The sequence below is a fragment of the Carassius gibelio genome, chromosome B20, assembly GCF_023724105.1.
Source record: "Carassius gibelio isolate Cgi1373 ecotype wild population from Czech Republic chromosome B20, carGib1.2-hapl.c, whole genome shotgun sequence".
In the NCBI taxonomy this organism is placed as follows: Eukaryota; Metazoa; Chordata; class Actinopteri; order Cypriniformes; family Cyprinidae; genus Carassius; species Carassius gibelio.
This window is the reverse complement of record NC_068415.1, coordinates 15,174,234-15,200,508: the sequence shown is the minus strand read 5'-3', so window position 1 is coordinate 15,200,508 and position 26,275 is coordinate 15,174,234. Positions and strand designations below refer to the sequence as shown.

The 26,275-nt window shown below is 37.8% G+C and overlaps 1 protein-coding gene across 2 annotated transcripts; it reads right to left on the bottom strand.

Annotated features, from left to right (window-relative positions):
- Positions 1–727: 727 nt before the first annotated feature.
- pdgfra (platelet-derived growth factor receptor, alpha polypeptide) lies at positions 728–24,830 on the bottom strand. Of its 2 annotated transcripts, none has more exons than XM_052586825.1 (29): positions 24,706–24,830; positions 20,330–20,408; positions 19,950–20,210; positions 19,609–19,860; positions 18,980–19,146; positions 17,711–17,873; positions 17,396–17,582; positions 17,098–17,213; positions 16,700–16,990; positions 16,298–16,564; positions 15,676–15,806; positions 15,413–15,581; positions 15,095–15,284; positions 14,837–14,952; positions 13,524–13,650; positions 13,127–13,323; positions 12,319–12,413; positions 11,089–11,221; positions 10,582–10,686; positions 9,171–9,281; positions 8,799–8,952; positions 7,501–7,661; positions 6,423–6,538; positions 5,354–5,476; positions 5,091–5,202; positions 4,884–4,983; positions 4,681–4,786; positions 3,175–3,413; positions 728–2,618 (listed from the first exon to the last, which is right to left on the bottom strand). In XM_052586825.1, the coding sequence occupies exons 2-29, from the start codon at positions 20,385–20,387 to the stop codon at positions 2,474–2,476; spliced, it is 4,392 nt and encodes a 1,463-aa protein (XP_052442785.1). In that variant the 5' UTR covers positions 20,388–20,408; positions 24,706–24,830; the 3' UTR covers positions 728–2,473. The 2 variants fall into 2 exon arrangements, with proteins under 2 accessions (XP_052442785.1, XP_052442784.1); XM_052586824.1 differs by lacking the exon at positions 24,706–24,830 and adding an exon at positions 22,865–23,079.
- Between the last annotated feature and the right edge of the window lie 1,445 nt (positions 24,831–26,275).

Sequence of the window (26,275 nt, the reverse complement as noted above, 5' to 3'; positions counted from 1 at the left end):
GGTCACATGGTCTCACTACAACATCATTCTTTAGTAGAACACTTGACATTTGAATTAAACAGTGGTCTTGAACCGCTTACATAATTTGCATCGTATGTAGAGGCGACAGGGACAATTTGTCACACTTTTTCAATCTTCTAATATTCTAAACGTCTAGTCTATTTGCTTTTAATTTTCTTTAATCTTATTATTTTTACCCTGTTTGTAAAGAAATATGAAAAGATACATACGTATATTAAAAAAAAAAACTACCTGTTGGTTATTTTGATCAACAAAGACAACATTTAATAAATACTACAGGATAAAATTACATATTTAGTGGATAGGCATTCTTAAAAAAAAAGGTACGTCTCGTCTGAATGCACATTCTGGTTCACATTCTTGGAATTTTGTTTATGCAATATAATTCACTAAATGTTCCTGAGTCTATTTGGGAAGCTGATTGTGCCTTTACTCTTCGAAACAACAGGAAGAAACATAACATAATGATTTCTGTTTTAAGCAGTGCTTCTTAACACAACTAAGCACAAATTCTAACGAGCTTTCAATATACATTAACAAATTTCTGTAAGGGGCCAAGCATATTTCGTGTGTGTGCCCCTTTAGGCATGCCCCTGCTCCCGAGTCACTTATCTATTATCAGAGCAAGATCTGAAAAAAATTAATTAAATAAATAAAAAATTGTATATATATAAAGTAAAAATCAATCAATCAGTCAACTACAGAGTTCATTAAATCTCATTTATTGAAATATAAATCTTTTCAATGTACATGGTCATAATGCATATTATAGCAAAAGAATAACATCTGATAGAGGGAATAACTAGAATTAAACATATTGTACAATAGTATATACTTCATATCTCTCCATTGTTTCCCCTCTTCCTGCGCATGAACATTCACTCTACTGTCTCTTTAGAAAACATTTACCTTCTCTTTTCCACACAGACACACTTTGAACTTCTACACACACACACACACACACACACAAAAGCAGAAAAAAAAGGAATGCTAGAATAACATTTTTAAAAAGAAGCTTTTCAAAAAGTGCAACATTTTAATATACATCTCCTCTCGACTTGCTTGTGAAACAGACCACAGTAGAGGGTGAAGACGGGGGGGCAGGCAGTGATATGCTGAAGTCCTGATATACAATGATACACATTTACAATGAACAGTGATGTATAACATCAAAGTAAAAATCTAAATGACGTGTCCCTAAGATGCTTCAAGACTATAGGATTTGGCTATGAGTAAATCTACACTGCGATTTTCAATTGCTTTGCATTAGGGAGGTCACATAAATCATCACAAACAAACTACTATGTCTGTCAGGGCATGATTATCTCAGTTGTCTTATTTGGTTTAATGCTCATATATAAAATCTAATGCACAGGAAAGTAAAACTTGAGGAGAATCTGAGGAAACAGAAAATGTACCGATTTTCAAACATGAGCAAGTCATTTAACTGAACCGCAAAGTCTTTCCTCATTACTAGACTGGCGTATAAACTTTGAAAACAGTGTGAAACTTCATGGAACAGGTCATTACATTTGAGTCGACTTTTACAAAAGCATAGCTTTGAATATCAGTAATGCCTCAGATTGACATAATAGTTCAGTAAAAAACATTGACATAAAGATGTTGACAAAAAAACGACATAAAGATGTTTTAAATAGTCATATCAGCATCTTATAAAGGTTGAAGTCACAAAACCACATGTGACTCACAGGTCAAAACACAGTTGCCATTTTCTTCATTTAGGACTACATAATTTCTCCCGACCCAACCCAGTATTCACAAATAATATATCCATACTATTCAAACAAAAACTATCCAGTACAAAAATAAATTTCAAACTGCCACACATGATATATGATCAGTTACATTAAACCTACTGTATACGTGCTGTTTAGTTGGTGGACTAGATCCTGTAAAATTGTGGGAGTGAGGTGAAAAAATGGGCCTGATCCAAAACAGAGGCCATGTTGACCCAGTTTTACTGTTTTTATTATTATTATTATTTCTATAGTGTTTTTTAGTAGCTCAGATTTATTCATTTAAAATGTAGCAGTTGTGAAACCACTCAGGTCATTGGTATGATTAGAAATGACATGCTTATATTGCTGATCGGAATGCCCGTCAAAATAAAGTTCATATAATCCACTCAAACACAATACAAACATACAGAAATGATATACAAAACAAATATGTCCTCCACTTCCCCTCCTTATTGGTCTTAGCTCCATTAGAGTCATTTAAACAAAGAGGCCCATCAAGAGCGCTCATGGAGTCATTTGGTCCACTGCTCGTTCCTCCAGACCTGTAGAGGGCGATGTCTAATCTAAAAACATCAATGACGTTCACGCAGGCTCCACGAAAGTGAGGTGAGGAAAATAGGGCAGAAGGATGCGAGATCTTTGAACTTGGAATGAATCAGAAGAATGATTGTCTGTCTCTCTCTCTTCTTTGCTCACAGGAAACTGTCCTCCACCAGGTCTCCTGAGTCCAAGCACATCTCGTCCAGCAAGGTGATGTCCTCCAGGGTCTCTCCCTCACGCTTCGTCATGGAGCTGCTGGAGCCTGTCTCTATTGCGCTTTCCTCCGACGTCTGAGAGCTGTAGTGAAAAGCGAAGACAATTCATTAATACAAAGACTCCCTGACCATGACTTTTAAGTATTTATATGGAGTCTGTAAGATTTTGTAATGTGTTTGAAAAATGTAAATCTATAAATATTTTAAATGGTTGTTATTACAATTTTTCTATTTTGATATATTTCAAAATGCAGTTTATTCCTGTGATGGTGAAGCTGAATTTTCAGCAGCCAATACTTCAGTGTCACTTGATCCTAATATTTGGTGCTGAAGTAATATTTCTTATTATCAATGTTGAAAACAGTTGTTCTGCTTAATATTTTTGGAGAAACTGTGATACATTTATTTCTGGATTGTTGTAACATTATAAATGTCTTTACTGTCACTTTTGTTGAATGGAATGAATCAGAGGAATGTTATCAATTTACTGCATCCTTGCTAAATAAAAAGATTAATTTCTTGAAGAAAATGTATAAAAAAAAGTACCTAAGATTTTGAAATAATATTGTATATGTCCAAAATCCTCTTGAATCATCATCCTAACACAGATTGAGAATGTGATGTATTTGGTGGGCTACCTGTGGCGGTTCCTCTTGCTGTAGTCTTCATGTGACAGCGGGTCGAGGTCCGGCAGAGGAATGATGTATCCGCTGTCAGAGCTGAGTCTCTGTTCATCAAAGCCGCTCTCGCGGTCCTTCATTTTGCCCTGGTTCTTGTAGAGCACACCCATGTACGCATCATCATTGTCAACGCACTGCACCCGAGTCACAGCGGGGTGATCGCTCTTCAGGAAGTCACGATTCACACGTTCGTAGCACTGCACAAGAGAAACATAAATACAAAATTAAAAGTTATAAATAAATAATATGTAATTAATATTTAATCCAAAAAAATATATAGAAATAAAACATAAAATTATTACAGCACGTGCACTAACAATATATCAAACTAAAATAGATAAAAGAGCTGTAATGTAGCTGTAAATGAAATGTTAATCTCAAATTAAGCTTGCAATTCACTGTTCTAAGTTAACACATTGTACTGAAGGAAATGAGGGAGAAATTGAATCATTTCTGGTAGTTGTAAATAGCACTTCAACACCACCATAAACACTGCTCAACCCGAAGTTCTGCCCCATTTCTGCGAGCCTTCTGTGGTTACTTGAGGGCTTACTGGCCCATTTGCGAACCGCACTTCCCACCACACCCCTGCCCAAGGTGCTATAACAGGAGCTAGTTATTCCCTGGGCCATGTGACTCTGGGAAGCAGTGTTTTGAAGTACCACGTGTGGTGTCAGTTTAATAGAGCAATTAGGGCTAGCTGGTGAATGCTAACTGTCATTAGCACTGCGGGGTTTGCCTTGCTGGGGCGTTAGCCAGCTGGAGCACTGCTGTGCCAATCTCTGTTAGTGGTCTGGCTGTGTTGGCAATGATGACATATACATCCCGAGGCCTCAAAGCACAGATTGACACTCAGCATTTAAACTACAGGAAGTGGGAAGCCATTTCCACCATGCTTTTATCTGGGCCATTTATTAGGGCATGCCGGGATATTTTATTACAGTTTAGAAAATGTTTCATTTTCTATTATAGTTTTCAATTTCAGTTTAGTTGAGTGTAAGTAGCATTTATTTGATTTTGTTCTTTTGACAATTCTAAAAGTAAATTTGATTTAAATATAGTTTCATCTATTTAAAATGTATTTGTCCCTACATATTTTTTGTGGTGGTGTCTATTTAAGATTTATTCACCCATAGACATCTCATACAGAAAGCTATGGATAGCTATAACCACTTCCTGTGGTGGTCCTTTTGCCAAAATATATGAATTAGATGTTTTTGTGGAACAGACTCATCACTACATCAGTTTAGTGCACATTTGCCAATTTCATATATATATATATATATATATATATATATATATATATATATATATTTCAATAGCTTTAGTAAATAATTATATATATATATACCTATATTTTTTATATAATTTAATCCCAAATAAAACGGAAATGATTTGCGAGTGATAAACATAGAAAGAAAGAACAGAGAATCTTGAAATGGTGTGTTCATGTTGCAGGCTTACTCTCTTATATCCTGAAGGCAGCAGAGAGGCCACCGTTTCACTCAGGCTGTGGAAAGACGGTCTCTTCTCTGGTTCACTGTTCCAACACTTCATCATAAGTTCATAGCTGCACATAGACAAACAATAAAACACTGTTTAGACATCCGCACCAATTAAAGCCAAGCACAGTAACACAGTCACATAGACTTCGAGATGGAACGTACACATCACTGGATGAATGCTCAGGTTTCGCCATTCGGTATCCACTCTTGATCTTGTTGTAGAAGCTGGAATCCACAACCATACCTGGATAAGGAGTCCCTCCTACAGAAACAACAGAAACATATGGTATTTTTGGTGACTGAAATATGGAATAAATCAAATGTGTTGGAAATAACTTCTAAACAAATCTATGGTGATAAGAAACGTACCAAGAGAGAAGATCTCCCATAATAAGATGCCATAAGACCAGACGTCACTAAGTGTAGTGTATAAGTTATCAAAGATACTCTCAGGGGCCATCCATTTTACTGGAAGGAAAGTCTGTGTGTGAGAGAGAGAAAGAAAGAGAAGTATTAGAGGACAATAGTTCCAGCTCTTCTTTCCAAAGAAGGTCACGTTAAAACACTAAACATATCCATAATCTAAGATGATTAATCAAGAACACCACATTAGGACTAAGACAAGCACTCACACTTCCTTTGGAGACGTAGTTGTTATCATGCATGATGTCTCTGGCCAGTCCAAAGTCACAGATCTTCACTATCTTGCCTTGAGACAGCAGGACATTACGTGCAGCCAAGTCTCTGTGTACACACTGTGAGAAAAAGAGAGAAGGAGACACAGAGAGAACTAAACGAGTGAGCATGTGTTACAGAGACATTCAGTTCAGTTTTAGTGGGCTGTATTATACAGAAGGATTATTTATTTGAGATAGCTCTGGATATCTGAAGTGGTAAAACATATTTATCTTTTCTATGTCCATTTATTTATCTTTCCTCCCCATGTAGTCTAACCCAGATTACTTCAAGCCTTTTTTTGTCACTTACCTAATAACCTTAAGAAAAAAACTCAAATACTCCATAATCAATGCATAATCAAACAAATGCTAATTTTAAATATTTATACTGTACATAGTATATATCACTTTATATCATCATTAAAATTTAGACATTTTAAACTACTTAGTAAACCAAGCATCTACACAAATATTTAAGAAATATGTTTTTGTTTTGTTTTTTACATTATTTTATTATTAACCTTGTAGAATCTGCTTAAGTAGACCCTGGTTGGGAACCACAGCCTTTCCTCAGCTCAGTCCCACCCTTGATTTTCTTCAAGGGTGGTCTGGAAGTCCACTTTTGTAAGATGAGATTTAGTAAACCCCCTGTTTCCAGATTTTAAACACAAGAAGTCTAATTAATACTTACTATAACATAACATGAAATGATAACATCATTTCCAATGCTTGGCCTCTGTCCTGAGAGGCTTTATTTTACAGAGGAAGTTCTGCAAACCCTCAATCATATGAATTTGAACCATATAGCCACAGCGCATACAGGCAATCATTTTCTCAAATATAGTAACCTGCCATCAGATCACCTCCTCCGCAAAGACTTTCAGAATCACGTTAATGTTATGTCTCAGTGTTATGTCTAAACTGCAGCGCTGTATATATAAGTGAGATCAAAAGTGGTTTATGCAACTGTTTATGGACAAAACCAACAGAGGCAGTATTCCTGCACAAACAGGATTTAACTTACGTTCTTAGAGGCCAAGAACTCCATCCCACGTGCCACCTGATAGGTGAAACTGAGGAGGTCCATTGTCGTCAGGCCTTCAGTGGTGTCATCTGAGAGAAGGTTCTCAACTTCACTCTCTGTTGTTCACACAGAAATATTCTGAATTAGCACTGAATGCTAAATGTGTGTGTGTGTGTGTGTGTGTGTGTGTGTAAAGTCTGAGGAATGGCAGACAGATGTATGCATTAAGACGTTTGTGCTACAATTACCCTTTGTAATTGTAGGGTGCACAGACTACAGTGACATGGGTGGACCTCTGCTATCACTAGCTAAATATCAGTGTGTGTGTGTGTGTGTGTGTGTGTGTGTGTGTGTGTGTGTGTGTGTGTGTGTGTGTGTGTGTCCTATAACCACCAGCCAAACCAAACCAGACCACAGCATGCCAAACCGACCTGAGTATGTGCAGCATGCAAGGGACAGACCAAAAAATAAAGTGCCGAAGGGAAAAAATCAGGAGGATAAAGAATGAGAAAACAGGAAAAGGAATGAGGTGGAGATGTGATTTAAGGATACTTCACCCCAAAATAAAATATTCTGCCATCATTCCCTTACCTTCTTTTCATTCCAAACCCATTTGACTTTTCTTTTTCCATTAACTATGAGGAGAAAACTGTTTTTCAAGCTCTTTTCAGTGCAATTATAATGAACTTTTGGATTTCAAATCTTCACATTATTTCCTCTGCTTGACAAGAGTTCCTGATTTGGGAATGAATCAGTCTTCAGAATTGGACATTTTCAATTAATCACTTGATCGAACTAATCCTGTAAAATCTGTTCCTCGTACAAAGCTGTCGTATGGCTTGCAATACACAGGCTAGTCTTAATTATACTCTTATGGTGCATTTGCATTCATTTTTAAGGCTTGAAAACCTCTGTCCTTATTTTTAACTGGAAGGAAAAGAGCAACCAGCACATTCTTCGAAATACCTGCTTTTGTTTTTCCACAGAAGAATGAAAGTCATGCAACGACATGAGGATGAGAAAATGATGACTGAATTGTCATTTTTGGGTAATTATCTATTTAAGAGAGATGTCTCACCGTTGAATTGTCTTTGAGAGGGAGGGTGGTCGTAGTCTGATCTCTGGATGGGGGAGTATTTTGAGGCTTCACTCATTTCCAGCATTGGGACGTACTGCACGGTGTCTGCCTGCTTCATGTCCATATAATCACCTTTCCCCTCAAAAGATAGGATGACATAGCTGCACACACGTGAAACGGAAATAGTAAGTCAGTGAGAAAGTAATGCTGTGTAAGGTCACTCTAGCCAAATGAAAAAAAAACTCACACAATCTTACTATCAGTCATGCTAGTACGTCATCAGAAAGATCTAATGTGTAAGTGAAAGTAAAGAGATCAGATCACCAGTCATCTTAATGTTGCTTACTACATAGTAACCACCTGAATATTCTCTGGAAAGTGGCAAAAGTTTGTTTTGTTTTATAACCTAGCTGGCAACTTAATTATGCTGCTTCCTAAGAAACACAATATAGCTAAAAGTTTTGGGACACCCCTTTTAAAGAACTGGTTTGACTACTTTAGTAATTTCCATGGGTGCAAATCTTAATGTTTAATCATATAATGATATTCTAGGGAACTGTGTGCGTCTAATTTTATAGCAACAGTTTGAACATGACCCTTTTCTATTCTAACAAGACAGTGCATCTGTGTATAAGGCAAGGTTCAAAAATAAACAATTGATTCAGTCAGTGTGGAAGAACTTGACTGGTCTGTAAAAAGCCAAGTCCTAGTCCCTGCTAAACACCTCTGGTGTGACTTTAAAAGCAGAACCTGAGCCAAAAACTGATCACAAAAAACACATATAACTTGTGCATATGGGTACAGTCATTTTAGACACTTCTGAAACTGTTGCAACAGAGATGGAAATACAATTTTTAAATACATGAATTATGTTTCCATCTTTGTTACCACAGTTTTGGAAGTGCTCTTTTCTGTTCTAAAGAAGGGAGTGTCCCAATACTGGCAATATAGTGTATGTCATTTTGTATGTCATATATCCTTCTTATAGCAGTCTTGTTATTCATAACTAATGCTAAACATATTAAAAGTGTTATAGTTAACTGAAATAAAGATAGCTACCTTTATGAAAAGGCAACCTTTGTAGGAAGCTCACCCTCTACCTCTTCACTTGTCTGTTGTCTCTCTCCTCTCATAAATTATTTAACGTACCCAATTAGACTGAAATCCTGACAATATTAATTTTAAATCAGATTAAAGAACAAGATAAACATTTCCTAACATCATATTTTGAGGATTTTATGATTCCCCATTTTAATGAATTCCGATTTTTTTGTGTGTGGGTGTGTGTGTTAGCTGACCTCCTGCTACTCTCATCAGCTGGGTTGATGCCAAAGATGTCTAGCTCTTTCTTTCCCTTTTCTGTGTGGCGGCTGAGAAACCCATCTCTGTTCTTATGCAAGTAGTTCACCAGGTCTCCATAGAAACAATACTCCGTGATAATGTAGATTGGTCCTGAGGGACAAAAAGAGAAAGAGTGAGAGCAGTGTTAATAAAACTGGTCTAATCTTATCAGAGACTTGTAAAATGTCTAAAAGCAGGAGGTTAGAGTTCTACATTGCACTTAACTCTGCCTGTTAAAACGCCACACTATAAACACCCATGAACCAAGTAGACACCACCCTAGAGACCAAGTGTTTGTGTTTGTTATCTGTGCATTTGTGCATCTTCACCTGATTTGGTGCACGCTCCCAGAAGGTTGACAATGTTTAGGTGAGGGCCCAGGTGTGTCATAATTTTCAGCTCTGACATCAAAGCCTGTTTCTCACTGGAGCGCGCTGTCGCTGAGAAAGCAAGCATATTAACCACTTAATTACACTCTTAACAACAACAAAGTGTCTATTTACACTAAGTACAAGTAGCCCGCCTTGTTGGCAGAGGCTATTTACACTAATTCTGCCCATCAACGTTTGATTCGGTTAGTCATCATTACAAAAGACTAGGGATGGGCGATACCTCTTTTTTTATTTTAGATCCGATAGCAATATTTTCAAGCCCAGTATCATCAATGTCTATATCTCTAAACTAAACTGATCTTTTCAATTATTAAAAGAATAATAAGCCTGGTACCGTCGAGCTAGGTGGGTGTGGTTTTCAGCTCCCGCCTCTTTGCCCATTATCGACTATCCCGGATATTGAAGCGGGAGCTGGTAAATGAAACCATGCTCCCCTAGCTTGACGGTGGAGACAGCAGCGGCAATCCACCTGCCACTGAAGTGGCCATGTCCTCAATTATGCAGAAATGTAAGGCTTAATATAATTTAAAGGGATGAGTTATATAACCCCCCCCCCCCCCCCAGTTGTCATGATGGGCAAAATTAGCTATATAGACCAAAAAAATTTTTTTACCAGGCTGTAAACATGTTTATTTCTGCTGTAAATTTGCCCATTTTTTATGGGATTGATTCTCTTTTGTAGCCAGCCTCTAGCGGTCAGTTGATGAATTACAGTTAAATTAATGGTTAAAAAAATGCATTTCAGAATCAATATTTTTATGTGAGGATCGATCCTTTCGAAACAACATCAGTATCGAAAGTATTGATACTTAAGGATCGATCCACCAATCCCTATAAAAGACTTTACACTCAATAAGTTATTTTTGCATACTGTTTTAAAATGTAGTACAATATTAAGGTGCAGATAATTGCCACTTTTTGCTATTTTAACATGCGTAAATATAATCTATAGCTATTTGCATTTAGTGTAAATAGTATAAATCGCTATTTACACTTAGTGCAAATAGCATCTATAGCTAAGAAATTATATTTTCACTTAGTGTAAATAGCATCTTATTGCTTTTTACACAGTGTAAATAGCATCTACTGCTATGTGCACTAAGTGTAAACAGCCTCTATCACTATCTATAGACGCTGACTAAAAATAAAGCTTCCATAAGGGGGTTTTCAAATAGATGTCAGAAAGGAACCATTTTGGGTTCGTCAAAGAACTTTTCAGTAAGTGGTTCTTAAAAAAAAACTTTTTTTGTTTTTGAAAACATTTGAACAATCAATAGAACCTCAATAGAACCTCAATTAACAATGCATTTTATACATGCAACTACTAGTTCAACTTCTGTTAACTCACGTTTAAGCATTTTCACTGCCACTTTCATCACAGGTTGAGAATGACTAAGTCCATAAGCAGTGCCTTCCACCACTTTCCCAAATGCACCTGAGCCCAGGACACGACCTGCAACACACACACACACACACACACACACACATAGACACAAACTTTAACTCATTTACATAGCCAGAGGATGCCACTGAAATATAACCTAGTCTAAACAAGCATGTAAACTCAAATCGCTTCCTGCAACTTTCAGTATCACCACAGTGGTTTCCTGTTAGTAAAAGATCATTTTGCATGTTTGAGTCAAAAACCTCAATCAGTCTGTACAGTCACCACACAAAGCTCCTTAATAAGATCTGCACAGTAGATTGTGATGTTGTCATATTAGGACGGCTATCAAGACGACCACAATCCCATCAAGTACATAACCACAACAAAGTGTCACTTAAAGATGGTTGAACCACACTGAATCCACAAGACAGGATCATGGTCGACTGATCCACTATAAATGTTACTCACCCAGTACAAGTGAATCCCGAGAGAACTCCCAGCGAGAGTCATATGGAAGCTGCATGGGGTCCACATAGATGTACTCGTGACCGTCCGGACTGACCGATTCAATCACACGCCATCTGATCTCATAACGTGGTTTCTGTAAAGAGGTGTACAAGGAGAGGGTAATTCTCATGTGGTTAATAACAGAGCTTTCTGTTACAGGAGGACGGTCAGGCTGTTCCAGACTCAGGCTGACAGGGGAGAAGTGTCATTCACTCACAAGCAATATGACAGATGTTCAATTGACAGTCTCATTTCAGCCCTCACAGATGCTAACATGACTGTGCTGATGCATCATGTCTATTTATGCCTCAAATGTGTATGAGTGACTGGAAGGCTGAATGTGAAAGAGTGAATCTGGTGATTTGTGAATGAGTGCGAGTAAGTGAATGACTGAGTAGTTAAGAGAGTGGTAAGTCAGTTAGTGGTTGAGTGAGTAACAGAGTGAATAAGTGAATGAATGCATGAATGAATGGACTGAGTAAGAGGATAAAAAAGTCAATGAGTAAATCTCACACATAGCAAACGTTTGATAAGATTTGTAATCTTTTTAAAACAAGTCTTATGCTTACCAATGCTGTATTTATTTGATCAAAAATACTGTAAAAACAGTATCTAAGATAACTGTTTTCTTATTCCATTCATATTTCAAAATGTTAATTATTTCTGTTACAGCAAAGCTGAATTTTCAGCAGCCACTTCTCCAGACTTCATTGTCACATGATCCCTCAGAAATCATTTGATGCTCAAGAAACATTTCTTATTACATATCAATATTGAAAACAGTTGTGCTGCTTCATATTTTTTTGACAGAACAGAACATTTATTTGAAAAAGGAATTTTGTCACATTATAAATGTCACTTTGATCGCCTTTGATCAATTAAATGAGTCCTTGTCGAATAAAAGTATTCAGTTATTAGAAAAATCTTACTGATAAGTACGGATAAAAGAACAAGTGTTTAAAAGGGTGAGCAAGTTAGTGAGGAGATATGAGTGAAGAAATGGGTGTGGAAATGGTTGAATGGGTGAGTGAATGAGTGATTAAGTTAGTGGGTTAATATGAATAAATGAGTAAATGGGCAAGAGAATAAGTAAATGAGTGAGAGAATGAATGAGTCAATGTAAATGAGTGAGTAAATGGGAGTAACAGAGTCAATGTGAGTGAGAGAGTGGATGAGTAAATGAGTGAGTACCTGTTTCCAGATAATGACCAGCACAATGAGTGAGATGATGACAATGACCAGCAGCACCAGAACAGCAGCAGCCACAGTCAGCTCCGAGTGCGGACCTGAACACACCAGCAGCAGCAGCAATGAGGAAGAGGAGGGTGGAGATATGGAAAGATATGGTACAAAACTAAACTCTGACAACTGACAAAACAAAAGCTTAATTTACATACCTAATAATGTCATCATAATAGTACAAATATTTTGAACCACATCACACTCGTATGCTGTATTAATCAAGGTGCCCAGCATGAGCAATTTATTTAAACGGTAACTTAGTGAAGCAAAACCCCTGCCAACAGAAACTAGTGTAAACACATATGGATTTGTTTCTGAGGACCATGGAAGGTCCACCTGAGGAATCTATCACAGGAAAAAGACGTGGGGAGCCTGACAAGGCAGGCACGGTTTATAAAATGAGGCAAACAGATGTAAAGACTTCTAAAGTAGTGCTTGCTCAATTCAAAGAACCATGATGAACAGATAAACACACAAACACATAAATACAGAGATGCTTCCTTACAATGACGGAAACTTCAACAAACAAAACCTAGCCTCAGTGCAGATCTACTGCCAGCAATTCACCCCTAAATAAACTGTACACCTGTGATTCAAATTAGTTTCAAATCAGCTTGAAACTTTGTTTACTTTGTCTACCCAAGACAAACAGTGACACAAAAGAGATTCACAGCACTTCAAATCATGGGCTGGACAATAAAATCAGCTCCTAAAATTAAAAAAGAAATCTGTAATGCGACAAACATAGGCCTCTTACCATTTGACACGAGTTTAACCTCTCGTGACACAGCGCCCATGTCATTCCTGGCCAGACAGCGCACAGCAATTGTGCTCTCAAGATGGTGGAAGATGATGTGACTCTCAATGTTGTTGTCCACTTCCATTTGCAGTTTGACTGTGATGCCCGTAGAGTTGATCGGAAGTGGCATCCACTGGGAGGAATCGTTGGCACAGCTGGTGGAAGAAGGAAAAGTGCTCAGTGTGATGTCATTATGGTGACTTGACTTTCATCTCTAGGGATAAGACTGTGTCATCTACTTTGGACTGCTTTTATAGAAGGAAAGGGTGAAAAATTAGGACTGAATAAAGGAAAACAGAAATATAGAAACAATACCTGTAGGGTAGCAGAATGAAAAAAAGAGAGGAATGCTTACTGTTTAATGTTTTTACAGATATAAAAGTCCACATCAGGGGCGGGGGAGCCAGCAGCGGTACACACCACTTCCTGACCTGCAGCAGAGCCGTGGTGGATATCCACCAGGTCCACAATCACGGGGGGAACTGGAAGAAGAGAAACTAGTTTTACACTGGCCCTATCCATTTTTTTTTCTTCAGCAAGGATGCATTAAATTGATCTTTAGTGACAGTAAAGATATTGAGAATGTTACAAAATTTATCTTTTTTTAAATAAATGCTTTGATCTTTTGAACTTTCTATTCATCAAAGAATACTATAATGTAGCGTAATGTAGCACTGTTTTCCACACAGATAATAATAAGAAACATTTCATGAGCAAATTAGAATAATTTCTGAAGGATCATGTGACACTGAAGACTGGGGTAATGGATGCTGAACAGCTTTTGCCATAACAGTAATAAATTGCATTTAATTATAAAGTGGTTCACTGTATTTTGATTAAATAAATGCAACCTTGAGTTTCTTTCATCAATTAAATCATTCTACTGACCCAAACTTTTTGACCAGTAGTATATTTTATAGCCTATGCATCAGAAAAATATTTCCTAAATATTTGAAATATAACAAATTTTAATTAATGTTTTCTTTACAAAAAAATAAAATAAAAATAATATATATATATATATATATATATATATATATATATATATATATATATATATATATATATATATATACCACAAATAATTTATTTATTTACAATATAACAATATAATGTAAAATTAAGACTATGACTTCATATGAACACTTTTGTTACAAAATGATGCCAAACATTATTGATTGATGCTTCATAAAATGTGTCATGTTTTATGAAAGAAGTTATAATTTAATATCTCATGTATTATAGAGCCTTTTTTTTTGAGCCTTCAATTGTGTTTCATGCAACAACAAAATAAATCTTTATTTTATCAGTCAATATTTTTTTTTTTCATAGTAAAGTACTGAAAACTACCATTTTGAAGCATTATGCTTTAACTTGTTGTAATTATTTTCAGTATTTTCCACACTCCTGGTTAGGACAAATACAGTACATAGGAAAACCAACACTTATACTGTAAGCACATGTAGCTACACACTGCTTGACAAAGATCCTCCAGTTGACAACAAGAAAAACAAAAACAAATATATGTAAAGAGTGGTTAAGAAAGATATAGAGGTGCACCGAGATAAACAAACATGAAGCAGAGGAAAAAGCAAACACATGCAAATGTAGGTAAACAAAGGTTTGACAAAAACAACCCTCAGCTACAGAAAAAAGAAAAGGTCCCACCTTTAACCTGAAGGTAGAAACTGTTGCTGGCTGTCTGGCTGCCTGTCTCTGCCCTGATAGTATAGTTCCCACTGTCCTCTGCTTTAGCCCTGATCAGGGTCAACATGCCTTGGTAACTGAAAAAAACAAAACAACAGCTTTAACGCAACATTTTAAAAGAGATATTGATGTAATTCATTTTTTTCTATTTAAGCATAAATATAAAATGTGATATTGGAAAAACAGTGAATATGTGAAAGCTGAGTTTTTTTTAGTCACCTGGTCTCATCGATTTTAAGGAGGCTGGTGGCGATCTCTGCAGCAACATCTCCCAAGACCGATCCGTCCTTTAACCATGTGACTTTGGGGGCAGGGAAAGACTGTATGGCCACCCTGAACTCTCGCACCTCGTCCAGCCTAGTAGTCTCCACTGGACCAGTCATTGGATTTATGTGCACAAACTCTTGACCTGCACACGAAAACCAAAAGGGCAGATTAGGACTGCAACTGAATCACTGTGAGAATGTAATCATGTGTGAATTTGCCATATGCATTAAAAATCATCTGTATCTGTGTGAGTGCATGTGATCACTGTACCATAGACTGTAATAGTGAGTTGTTTGGTTTGGCTCTCATTGCTCTTAACATCAGTGATGGAGCAAGCATAGACGCCGCTGTCTTTTAATGAGGCATTAGTCACTGTCAGAGTATAATGGATCTCAAGATCGCGCTTATTCTCCTTTACGGTCTTTACTCCTCGACCCGCCTAAGAGAAAACGACAGAGGGAGATATATATATATATTTTTTTATTTGTTAAATATTGATTTTGAGGATCTTTTTTATTCTGTTTCTGTCTCACCATTTTCCCAGGGTATTTCCAGTGGTCCTCCAGTATCTCACTGTTTCTGGCTACACAGTCAACGGTGATGGTCTCACCCACCAGAAGAGCTTTCTTCTCTGCTCGCAGCTCGACTTCCACATCAGACCCTCCTGAGAGACAATATAAAGATCGCATGTTAACGTGGTTTAATGCATGGGAGGGAAATGCAAGTCTTGGTTAGCTTAATACAGTAGGCTACACATAGCAGGATCATATCAACAAATAGATAACATATAATTAGAACAGTGAGTGCTAGAGTAAGAGGGTCAAATAAAAATGGAAAAGATCAAATTGAGTTGGGCAGGTCATTCCATCGGGAGGGAACAGTTAATGTAGAAGTCCATGATTTTTTTTAATTTTTAATTTTACAGTTAAAACAGAAATTACAGGTAGAAAGGCTATACAAGCGAGTTAAATACATTTAATCAGCCTTGTCATGTTTATTCAGGTAATATATATATATATATATATATATATATATATATATATATATATATATATATATATATATATATATATATGTGTGTGTGTGTACTGACAAACACAATAATTTCTGCATTGTCACATGCCATCCACATGAATGAATCAAGTTCATTCTCACCTGTCCAGCCATGAACAATGTACTCTATGCTGTCATGCGTCTGTCCGTTAGTGAGGGCCCTGCAGACATACGTCCCAGAGCTGAAGAGGCCAGTGAATCCTCTCGTGCTGTCATAGACGCTGGGCAGAACCTGATTGGACTCGATGTGAATCAGGGAGACTTCGGCACTGGGGTCCGTCACACGGCAGGGAATCTCCATTTCATCATGACTCGTCAGCACATGGTTTTCAAAAGGGATCATGGACTGCACAAATGGCGTTTCTGGATCTGTTCGTGTTTTTGGAAAGAAATGAAATACCAGTTTGCCACGTACAAAGGGCTTCATATAAACTATCTGGCATATTATGTTTTTCAAACAACGTAGCTGTGTCAATCTGGCTTGTGTGAAAATCAAATCAGTACCTGGCACATAAATATAGATGGAGGTCTCCTCAGTGTTATTGCTGGAGTCATAGTAGCAGATGTATTTTCCTGTATGGGCGGCCGTCGCATTGCCAACAGTCACAGTAGAGATGAAGAGTCCTTTTTTTTCAGAGTCGAACTGATCGTGGAGATAAACAGGGCCGTGCCAGGAGAGCTCGGCCTGACCGCGACACGTGAGTCGGAAAGTGGAGTGGAGAGACACCTCCATGCTGTCCCTCTGGGGCCACATGACTGGAGCCAGCACTGACTGTGGCAGCTCTGGGTACATAGCTGATCACGACATGAACAAGAATTTGAATTTCAATTGCAGCTTGAGATTTGGGAATCTGAATCTTCACGGGCACTTCATACATTTTTGCTGTTTGATATAATAATACCTTCAACAAGCAGTTTGAAAGAAAATCTTGAAGTCATGGAACCAGTGGATGCAACAATCTCATAGACGCCACTGTCTTCCTCTATGGGGTGACGGAGAACCAGAATATTCTCATACCTTTGTAAGAAAAAGACTTTTTCAGTGGTATTATGACACTGACGTATGACTTTCATATAAATATGACCAATAATAACATTTTTAAGATAAAACAACACTATTTTTACACAGAAAGACTAATATTGGTTTATAAAATCTGAAATTTATATTTCTATTTTAAGAACAGGTTTGTGAAATTCTACCTGAGGCCTTGTAGATGAGTGGTCTTGGTGGAGATGTAGCTGTCATCCAGCGGAAGGTCATCTTTAAACCACCTGACCTTTGGCTCAGGGTCAGCATCAATGTAAATAGTGAACTCTTTTTCCTCCAGAAGCGACACAACCTCCACTGGCCCAATGCCATTAGATATTACTTCCACAAAAGAGCTCTCTAAAGGTCAGAAGAAAGAACATTGATTGATTGTCTACTCCACATCTGTTCAGCCCATCTCCATTTACTGGTGTTTTAATGGTGAAAGCAGAGGTGTGTAAAGTCAAGTGAGAAAGAGAAGTGCACACCGTGGACTGTGATTCCCAGGCTGAGAGACTTGGTTTGATCAGTGAGCTGGTTGGTAACAGCACACTCATAGAGTCCAGTGTCTGCCACAGAGGCTTTCGGGATGTTGAGGATGTACTGAACCTTGTCCGGGAAAGTTAACTTCATTGAAACAGCATTTCCGGCCTGAATAGTGTTATAATTAGGAGAGAAAAATAAAGAGCAGAATTACACACATTGTGTTTATTATGGATACACATGTGGAATGATGACAGCATGACAGCGATCAATTGCAGTTTTTCTTCTTTTGAAAACTAAAACTATAACTAACCAACCAACTAACAAACTAACTAGCATCTTTTGATTTGGAATTCATCTTTATAAATGCACAACAACAACAACAGCAACAAAAAAAACTAACTTACAAACATCTTTTGATTTGATAAACCATACAAAAACTACTGTATATCAACCTAAAGCCAAAATCAAAAAATCTAAATCAACCTAAATCAACCTACAACTACCTAACAGTCCAACTGACTTACTAAAATATTTTTATTTGAAACTCAATGTTAATCAACCATACAAAACTATATCAGCTAACTATCTATCTACCTAACTATCTACCTAACACCACCACTAGATCAACTAAAATTGCCTTATTATCCAACGATCTGACTTACTAATATCTTTCGTTTTGGAACTAATTGTTCATAAATCTTACAATCAGATAGCTATCTACCTAACTAACTATCGACTTAACCCAACCATTACATCAACTAAAACAAACTACCTAATGAACAAACAAATTGACTTACTAATATATTTTGATTTCGAATTTACATTAATCATCAAACACACAAAATTTATGTACTAAAACTATCTATCAGGCATGTTTTATTTTGGAAAAACCCTTCATTTAACATGTTAGTACATGCAAACCTCTGCGACCTTGTGAGACCCAAACATGTGGATTCACAAGACCACAGAGGGCTCACAGAGATGAGAAACGCACATCTGTCTTCAACACTCACAGGACATTCGGGTCATAGGTCAAAGCACATAGCAAATTAGTCTCACTTCTTTCCTTTGAGGTTTCTACCTTAAGTTTTGTACATTTTTGTATTTCCATCCAATCAACTAAAGAACGAGAGAATACTGCCACAGAATATGTCTCTGCATCAAGGCAGGAGTCTTCAGTTATAGATGTCTGAAAAATGAGTTTTGTTTATATTCGTTAAGTACAAAACAGAGAGGGAAAGAGTGAAAGAAAAAACAGATGAGGGTCTTGCCTGTTTTTGGGGATGCAGCCACTGCTGGTGGAAAGCCTTCCCAGGAGACGTCTCACAGGTCAGATTGACAGCATCCCCCTCTTTCACATCCTCCATACTGGCACTCAGCTTTATGTAGAAGCTCTTCTCTTCATCAACATCACCATCATCATCATCATCATCATCATCTTCAATACAACACAAATCATGCATAAAACATGAACAATGCTGCAATTAAACTCATTTTCCTCAATAGTCTTCTAATTAAAATAAAAACATGTGTGAGTGAAATCAGGGACAGTTGTTTGATGCAAGGACTCAGTCCAAAACCAAAGCAGATAAACCAAATCACTCCTTTTCTCTTGCTTTATGTTTAAGCTGTGTCTTCAAACGGCTATAAATGATAAAGTATAAAGTGTGATCCAATATGAAGCAAGTGTGCGTCGGATCTCACACCTGCAGCCCACCCCAACTCAAAATGTCATCACTCTCCAGTAACAAGAATTTGTCATCTCCCTTGGCACTCGTGTAATGTCAGAGCTATGACCTAATGTTTCACTTTTCCTTGTCAAAATCCAAAACAATCCATTATACTGTTTGACATTTTGATAACCATCTAAATGGTTAATTATTAGTGTTGCGTTACTTACCCATGTCATTTGTCACGTTATAAACGATGCTCTGCACCGCTTTGCCATTCACACTCGTCTCGCAAACATAGTGACCAGGTGTTATTACACCAAAAAAGCCGAGTTTGTGGTCGTAAAGCACAGAAACTTCAACTCCACTCTGCAGGTTTCTGAGAATCACTTGAGAATGTGGGTTTGTAGCGCGGCAGGGGATAGTTGTGCCCATCTCATCTGTCTCAACAGTAGATTCAGACACGAATGGAACCTCAGGATCTGTTGAACAAGAGGTGGGAGTCCCTTTTACAAATGCAAAATGTACCAATTATTTTATATATATTTAGTAGTCCTGAACAATAATGTACCTTGAACAAAAATGTAGATATCAGTGTCTTTTTCAGGTTGATCCTCATAACTGCAGGTGTAGTATCCTGTGTTAGAGGCATCAGCATCAGCGATCATCAAAGTACTGTGATTAAATCCGGACTGCACTTCACTGTTGGGTGGTAAAGGCTCGACCCATGTCACTGTCCTCTCTCCGGAGCAAGTGATGGTGAACTCAGAATGAGGTGTGAGAATAAATTCCTTTTGATCTGAATTAATTACTGGAAACGGTTTTGAAACATCTGCAGGGAAATATTTAATGTATTTGATTAATTATAGCTTATACCTTTAAATTACAGTGGCACACACACACACACACACACACATAAGACATTTTCCTTGATTTTTAACTTCCACATACCTAAAAATATCCCTAGTAAGACAATCCCAAAAACGAGATGTGTCTCCACGAACCCCATGTTCACTTAGATCTTGCTCAGCTGAAAGGGGAGAAAATATGAAAATCGATTTTACAAACAGACAGAAATGAAAATAACTATAAAAAAAAAAAAAAAAAAAAAGTCAACAATGTAAATCACCCATTTTCTGTGACAGTTCTGAGTTTTACTGTATAGCTATTGATCTCTTGTGGTTAATCCAGTATAAAAGATGAACCTCTATTCAGTAATAGCTCAGGTAGCCTAGGGAGACCATTGAATAATCGGCAGCAGAAAGTTTTGGAAAGGTTCAGTGCCAAGACATAAAAGGTCTTTGAGGAGTCTGGACGCGGTTCAGTCAGTAAACTGACGCCAGACTCTGTCGGCGGAGCGCTTGGATAGTTCGCTTCGGCTTTGTTTGAACACCAGGTGGAGACACAGTACACATTTTCCTTAAGAGACGACCGCTGCGAGTACAATCAACGGATACGAGTTTTCAATGTTCCTCATGTAGAAAAACATGGCATTTTCATGGTACATTCGTACAGCTGTGACATTTTAAATCCTGAATCATATATGTATACAGCAAAATATAAGATATAACAACAACTCACATGGATCCAAATCAGTAGACCTATTAAGATTACTGCGCCTATCCGTTGACTACTCAGTAATATTAATATCTTGGCCTATAGTATGTAGGGGGCAATATATTTCCTTTATTTTAAATCAGTTTTCGCCGTATAAATTAAAATTTTTAATTAAATTTGGTCAGATGAATTTAAATTGGTATTCAAACTTTTCTGACCTTTGAGACTACACTGCGTAAATTATTTTGATTTCAAAAGTCTCATCACTGGTTTAAGCGCTTGTTTGGGTAAATGTCTAATCAGACATTCCGCGCGCGTGTTTTGTCTCCGTCTGTCTGATCCTCGGACCCCTGGGTTCCATCAGCGCTTCAGCAGGCAGTCAGTGCCACTTCATTTAAAATGGTCAGCTCTGTCAAAACTCAGTTATCCTGAAGAAATGCACCAATTTAGTCCTCTTCGAAAAAAAATATATATATATATATAAATTAATTACCTTGATTAATTTATATAGTAAATTAATTAAGGTAATTAATTGAAGAAATAATGTCCAGTTATTTTGTAAAATAAGTTGTTTTCTTCAAGGTCTACTTTCAAAGTGATGGAAAAAAACTATTTTTACAGTCCAGAGAAGACTGAAGCTCTGCCGTTTGCTCATGTCAGCCCTCTCAAGCTAATTATCCTTGGTGAATCCGGGGGTGTTGAGTAAGACTGTAATTAGTCGACCCCTTTCTGTGCTGCAATTTGGGAATCCATTGGATTGCCGTGGGAATCAATTGTAGAATGGCAGACGCCTGCGCTTTTGGTACCGCTCATCTGTCCAGCGGTGACGGGAGCGCAAATTTCGGACCGCATATCTCCTCGCACCCCCATCGCCAGGCGCCCACACACAGATGCGCAATTGACTGCCAAACACAAACGATCCGCCGCGCTTGACACTTTCGGTCAACAGCTGAGCGAGGGGTGCCCTCCAACACCCATTAACTTCACGCGTAAAAGCGATTTCCATGGGAATAAAAGAAAGCGTTCTAAAGATAGTCTGTCGAGAAAAAAAATCGCTGAGTACAGTTGTAGTCGCTGCAGAGATTTTTTTCTTCTTCTTTCATTTCATCCAGTTTCAGCCTTATTTTAGTCAAAGCAAAGCAAAACGGTGTCCTTGATCCTTGGTAAATTATTATCTAAATTGCATTAAATTAATCCACTGAGAAAAGTTCCCCATTCATGCAGATTCATCATCGACTCGGTCTTCAGCGGAGAAGGCGGCAAAGAAGTTTTCTGAACTCCTCAGTCGTGCTTGGACTCCATCGCCCCGCAATAAACAATTCTCCATTCCGCAGACTAATCCAAAGAATGATATTCCAGCATGGTTATGTGGATCCCAATTACATTTTATTGGGTAAACAAGTCTCCAGATCTAGTCCGAATTGTGGTTGCCATTAGATGCCAGTACTGCTCCTCTCCACGGGCTGAGGCACCCCCAGCTGCGCGCCCTCGGCTCCAACCGAGATCCAGCACAACCAGGCTTTGACTTTACTGGTAATAATGAGATTCATTTGGGAAAAAAGTGCATAATCCTGTTCGATGCAAGAGTGTCAAGAATCAAAATTAAAAAAAAAAATTTCTGAGACGAAAACGAATGATTGACGTTTCCATTGTAAGCGTTGATGGAAAACTATTAAAATCCCCGTATCCATTGATACAGAGCCAAATCGTTTTCTTTCCCTTCTTTTTACTTGTCGTCTCAGAAATAGAGAAAACTAATTAATTAAAAAATGCAATTGTTAAAAAAAAAAAATAAACATCTTTAATTAGTCTCATCCTGAATAAGTGCAATTATGCTCAGAGATTCAAGTGTTTTTAAACGTCTGAGGGAAACTTTGTATGAAAGAAAATACAAAAGAAACTAATTAAACTAATTTAAACATACAATACCTTTTTAATCCCTTTTGGTTGTTCCCTTTGATAAAAGAACAGCCAAAATGAATGGCAAAGCTCTTGGTAAAATACTCTAATCAGCCTAAGGGTCCTCAGTTGTAAAGCAGTAGTAGCCTAATCCTCTTCCTTGTGCTGGGCTCCTCCGTCCTGCTCCACAGCCACTCACACAAATGCGCCTCTGCAACAGCAACCTGTAATTGATTCAATGTTACAGTCCATCCTTCCCAGAGAACTAATCATCTAGCTCAAAGTAAATAACTCTCAGGAAACGGCCCCTCCTCTGTCCATCTGCCCCATGATTCCTTTCAAAATAAGAGTCCGTGTTTTCACACTGCAGCTCCAAAGAGGAGTCAGATTTCTCCGCGCTCTGCAGTTCTGAAGGAGGTGCATGAAAAGAGTTTGAGCAGGGAAGAAAAGGACCATATGTTTTTTGTAAGTCCAAGAGGGGCCCTTTTGAAATAAAGGGATCTTTTTGTGGGGACAATGAAGTCAAGTGACCCATTAAAAGTGTTTTTATAGAGGCTTAGGTAGGAAAGAAATCACAGAATTGGGAATGCACAATTACATTCAGTTACTCGATTAACCTTGTCATCACGCTCCATTCTTCACGTTCAGCTTTTAGTTGATTGCGCTTTTCAGTTGTAGTTGTTGCTGCTGCAGGAGCTATGTGCACTTTGTTTTATGCATAGCCAATTCATTTAAGACTACTTTCATTTGTGGCTCTCCTGTCATTTCTGCAAGGACGTTCAATTTTTCAGTTTATTCAGGCTTCATTTCTAATCTTACGCAAATATATATAAAACAAAATGTCATTAATATCTGGTATTTTCAGATAAAACATTTAATTTTTTGTGAAGAGTGCAATGTGATTGTGAAATGGATCATTCAATAGAAAAATTGCAAAATTCGGGGTCTACCAAAAGCTCGTGCTGACACATGCAAGGGGGCGCTCTAACATAAGAAACTAATTCAATCGTCCTCGGTCTCTCCCTGTGAATAATCCATTGAGTTTACTTTTAAACAAACTTTCAAAAAAAAAAAAAAATACATGATAAAATTACCGCTCGTGAAACTTTATATAAGGTTAATTTGTATTCGATATCTGAAAGTTGTGGAAAACTCCCACAAAGACAAAGTTGCCACTACCTCTTCTATTGTTTTTTGCCCTTCATCTTTTCTTTAAGACATACCAGACTGAGATAATAGCTCATTATGAATTAGTTCTCTATGTGTCCCTGCGCACGGTGATTCGCCGCTCTCTGTGCAGATGACTGACCCGGTATGTGGTGAGTGAAGCCCCGGGGCAGGCTTGGCCCCCCTCTAGCCCTCTCCGCTCTTCCTGCAGCCGGTCCAGAGGAGCAAGCCTTGCAGCTCACCCTCGCAGAGAAACACACATCTCCAGTTGCTCAGCACAATTATTGCCACATGTTCGTGCCGCCCGGCCGCTCAAAAGAACAGAGTCCCTTGTTCTGGAAACAAAAGAATCTAATCTCTGAGACTAAAACTGAAGCCTTCAGAAACAGCGCGGGTTACCTTGACCGGTGCTTTACTTTGGAACAGTTTAAATGCATTGAAGTGAGCAAAAGATTCGCTAAAAAAATGTGCAATTATGCGGATCTAATTCGACCGACTGTAGTTTGTTATTATTTGTTTAAGATGAATGCATTGAAATTATTTTAATTTCAGACTTATGCAGACATGTGGAGTTTACCAAATGGTAAGAGGTATTTGGTATGATAATATTCTGAATCACTTTTTATGATCAACACAGCTGAAGCCGATTATATGCACTTTTCAACCAACCGTAAAAACAGCAATAAAAATAATTTAATACATACTGTAATTTGTGTGTAAATTCAGCGATAATTCGGTGAAATCATTTCAGTTCAAAAGAATGTCCAATATGGGACGAATGCGCGAGCGGGAGGGAGAATCTGCCTCAGCTACGGGACACCAGGACTTTATACTCTCCTCTCAATATGTCTGACGCCAAGATGAAGAAATCGTTTTCAGAGGAACATGCACATCCAGCGAGAGTTTTATCTGTAGGTCTGAATGAAGAAACGCGATGAGTATTAAGTTTAGTCTCTTTTCAGAGAGAAATAACCACACGGTGGCGTATATGTCCATCGGTGGGACAGCCTGCATTCATCTCTCTCCTGTCATTACAGTTCAAAGCTATTAAGTAAGAGAGAGAGAATCGGAGAGAGCGAATTAAAGCCCACTGGGAGTAATAAAGATGGAATCGAAGTACAAGCCACATCAAAATAAAGGATTTAACTTTATTAGCACTATAACGACTTATAAAGAAAGAGTGTAATAACAGCAAAGATTTGAGGTTTGACATTTTGACATGCATACGTTGTATCACAGAAAAACAAATTACTACTAGTAATTTTTTAGCACATCCTGCTTTTACTATGTTACAACGTCGTAAACTGAATTTAGACAGTAACCAGCAGTAAGTAAGGTTCAGTTCCAGTTTCCTTAAAGGCAAATTTTGTGTTCAAGTTTCAATCTCAGAAACATAAAAAGCTTTAAACGCGAAAATATGCAAAGCTTATGAAGAACAGAAATGCCTTTAGAAAGGATTGATTAGATCAAAATGGTAAAAAAATAAAAAAATAAAAAAAGAGAGAGAGAGATACTTTAAGCATCCCAGCTCCAAAAGAAAAAGCTGTCTCGGTTATCTGTGCTGATATGGAGTCAATCTTTTTAAATGGTCAGTTGTCACTGGCTCTGACGCGCTGTTATACACACGCGCTGTCCAGCGTGCTGAAGCTCGCCGGTTTTTTTTTTTTTTTTTTTTGATCGGATACATATTGGTGGGCGTGGCCGGGCAGAAACGCTACTCTGCGCGGAGGAAAACTTTATAATGAATGCTGCTGCTTAACCTTGAACGCAAACACTGAGTCAGCAAATGGGCTTAGCACAGGAGCGTGTAAAATGTTAAAGTAAACATTAGGACACACTTTGTTCAGTGGGTGTTGGTTGTTTAGAAATCTGAAATCTGAAATGTCATGGCAAAAGTTAAATAATTATTTTACTTTCCCCCACCCTCAAATTTGTAAGGGTAAATTGTTAGGTTGTGATAATAGCCCTGCTATTTTCTGTCATTATGGGCCAATAAAAGTAACCCTCTTGTTTTTGTCCATATTTTCATGGTCAAATGTTAGAGTTCCAGATCCTCAGCACTGTTTAGTTTCAAATGAAAACTGTGAGCCGAAGTGTTATAGCTGTTGGTCTTTATGCAACTTTGCAACAGGATATTCTAAGGACACGCATCAAATTTCGTATAGGTGGCGCTAAAACCGAAAATGCAAGCTGATTACAGCAACCTTTCGATCGAGGAAGCTGAAATTGTAGCATTTCTTTGCTGCAACTGCAAGTATAGCGTAAGACAGTGAA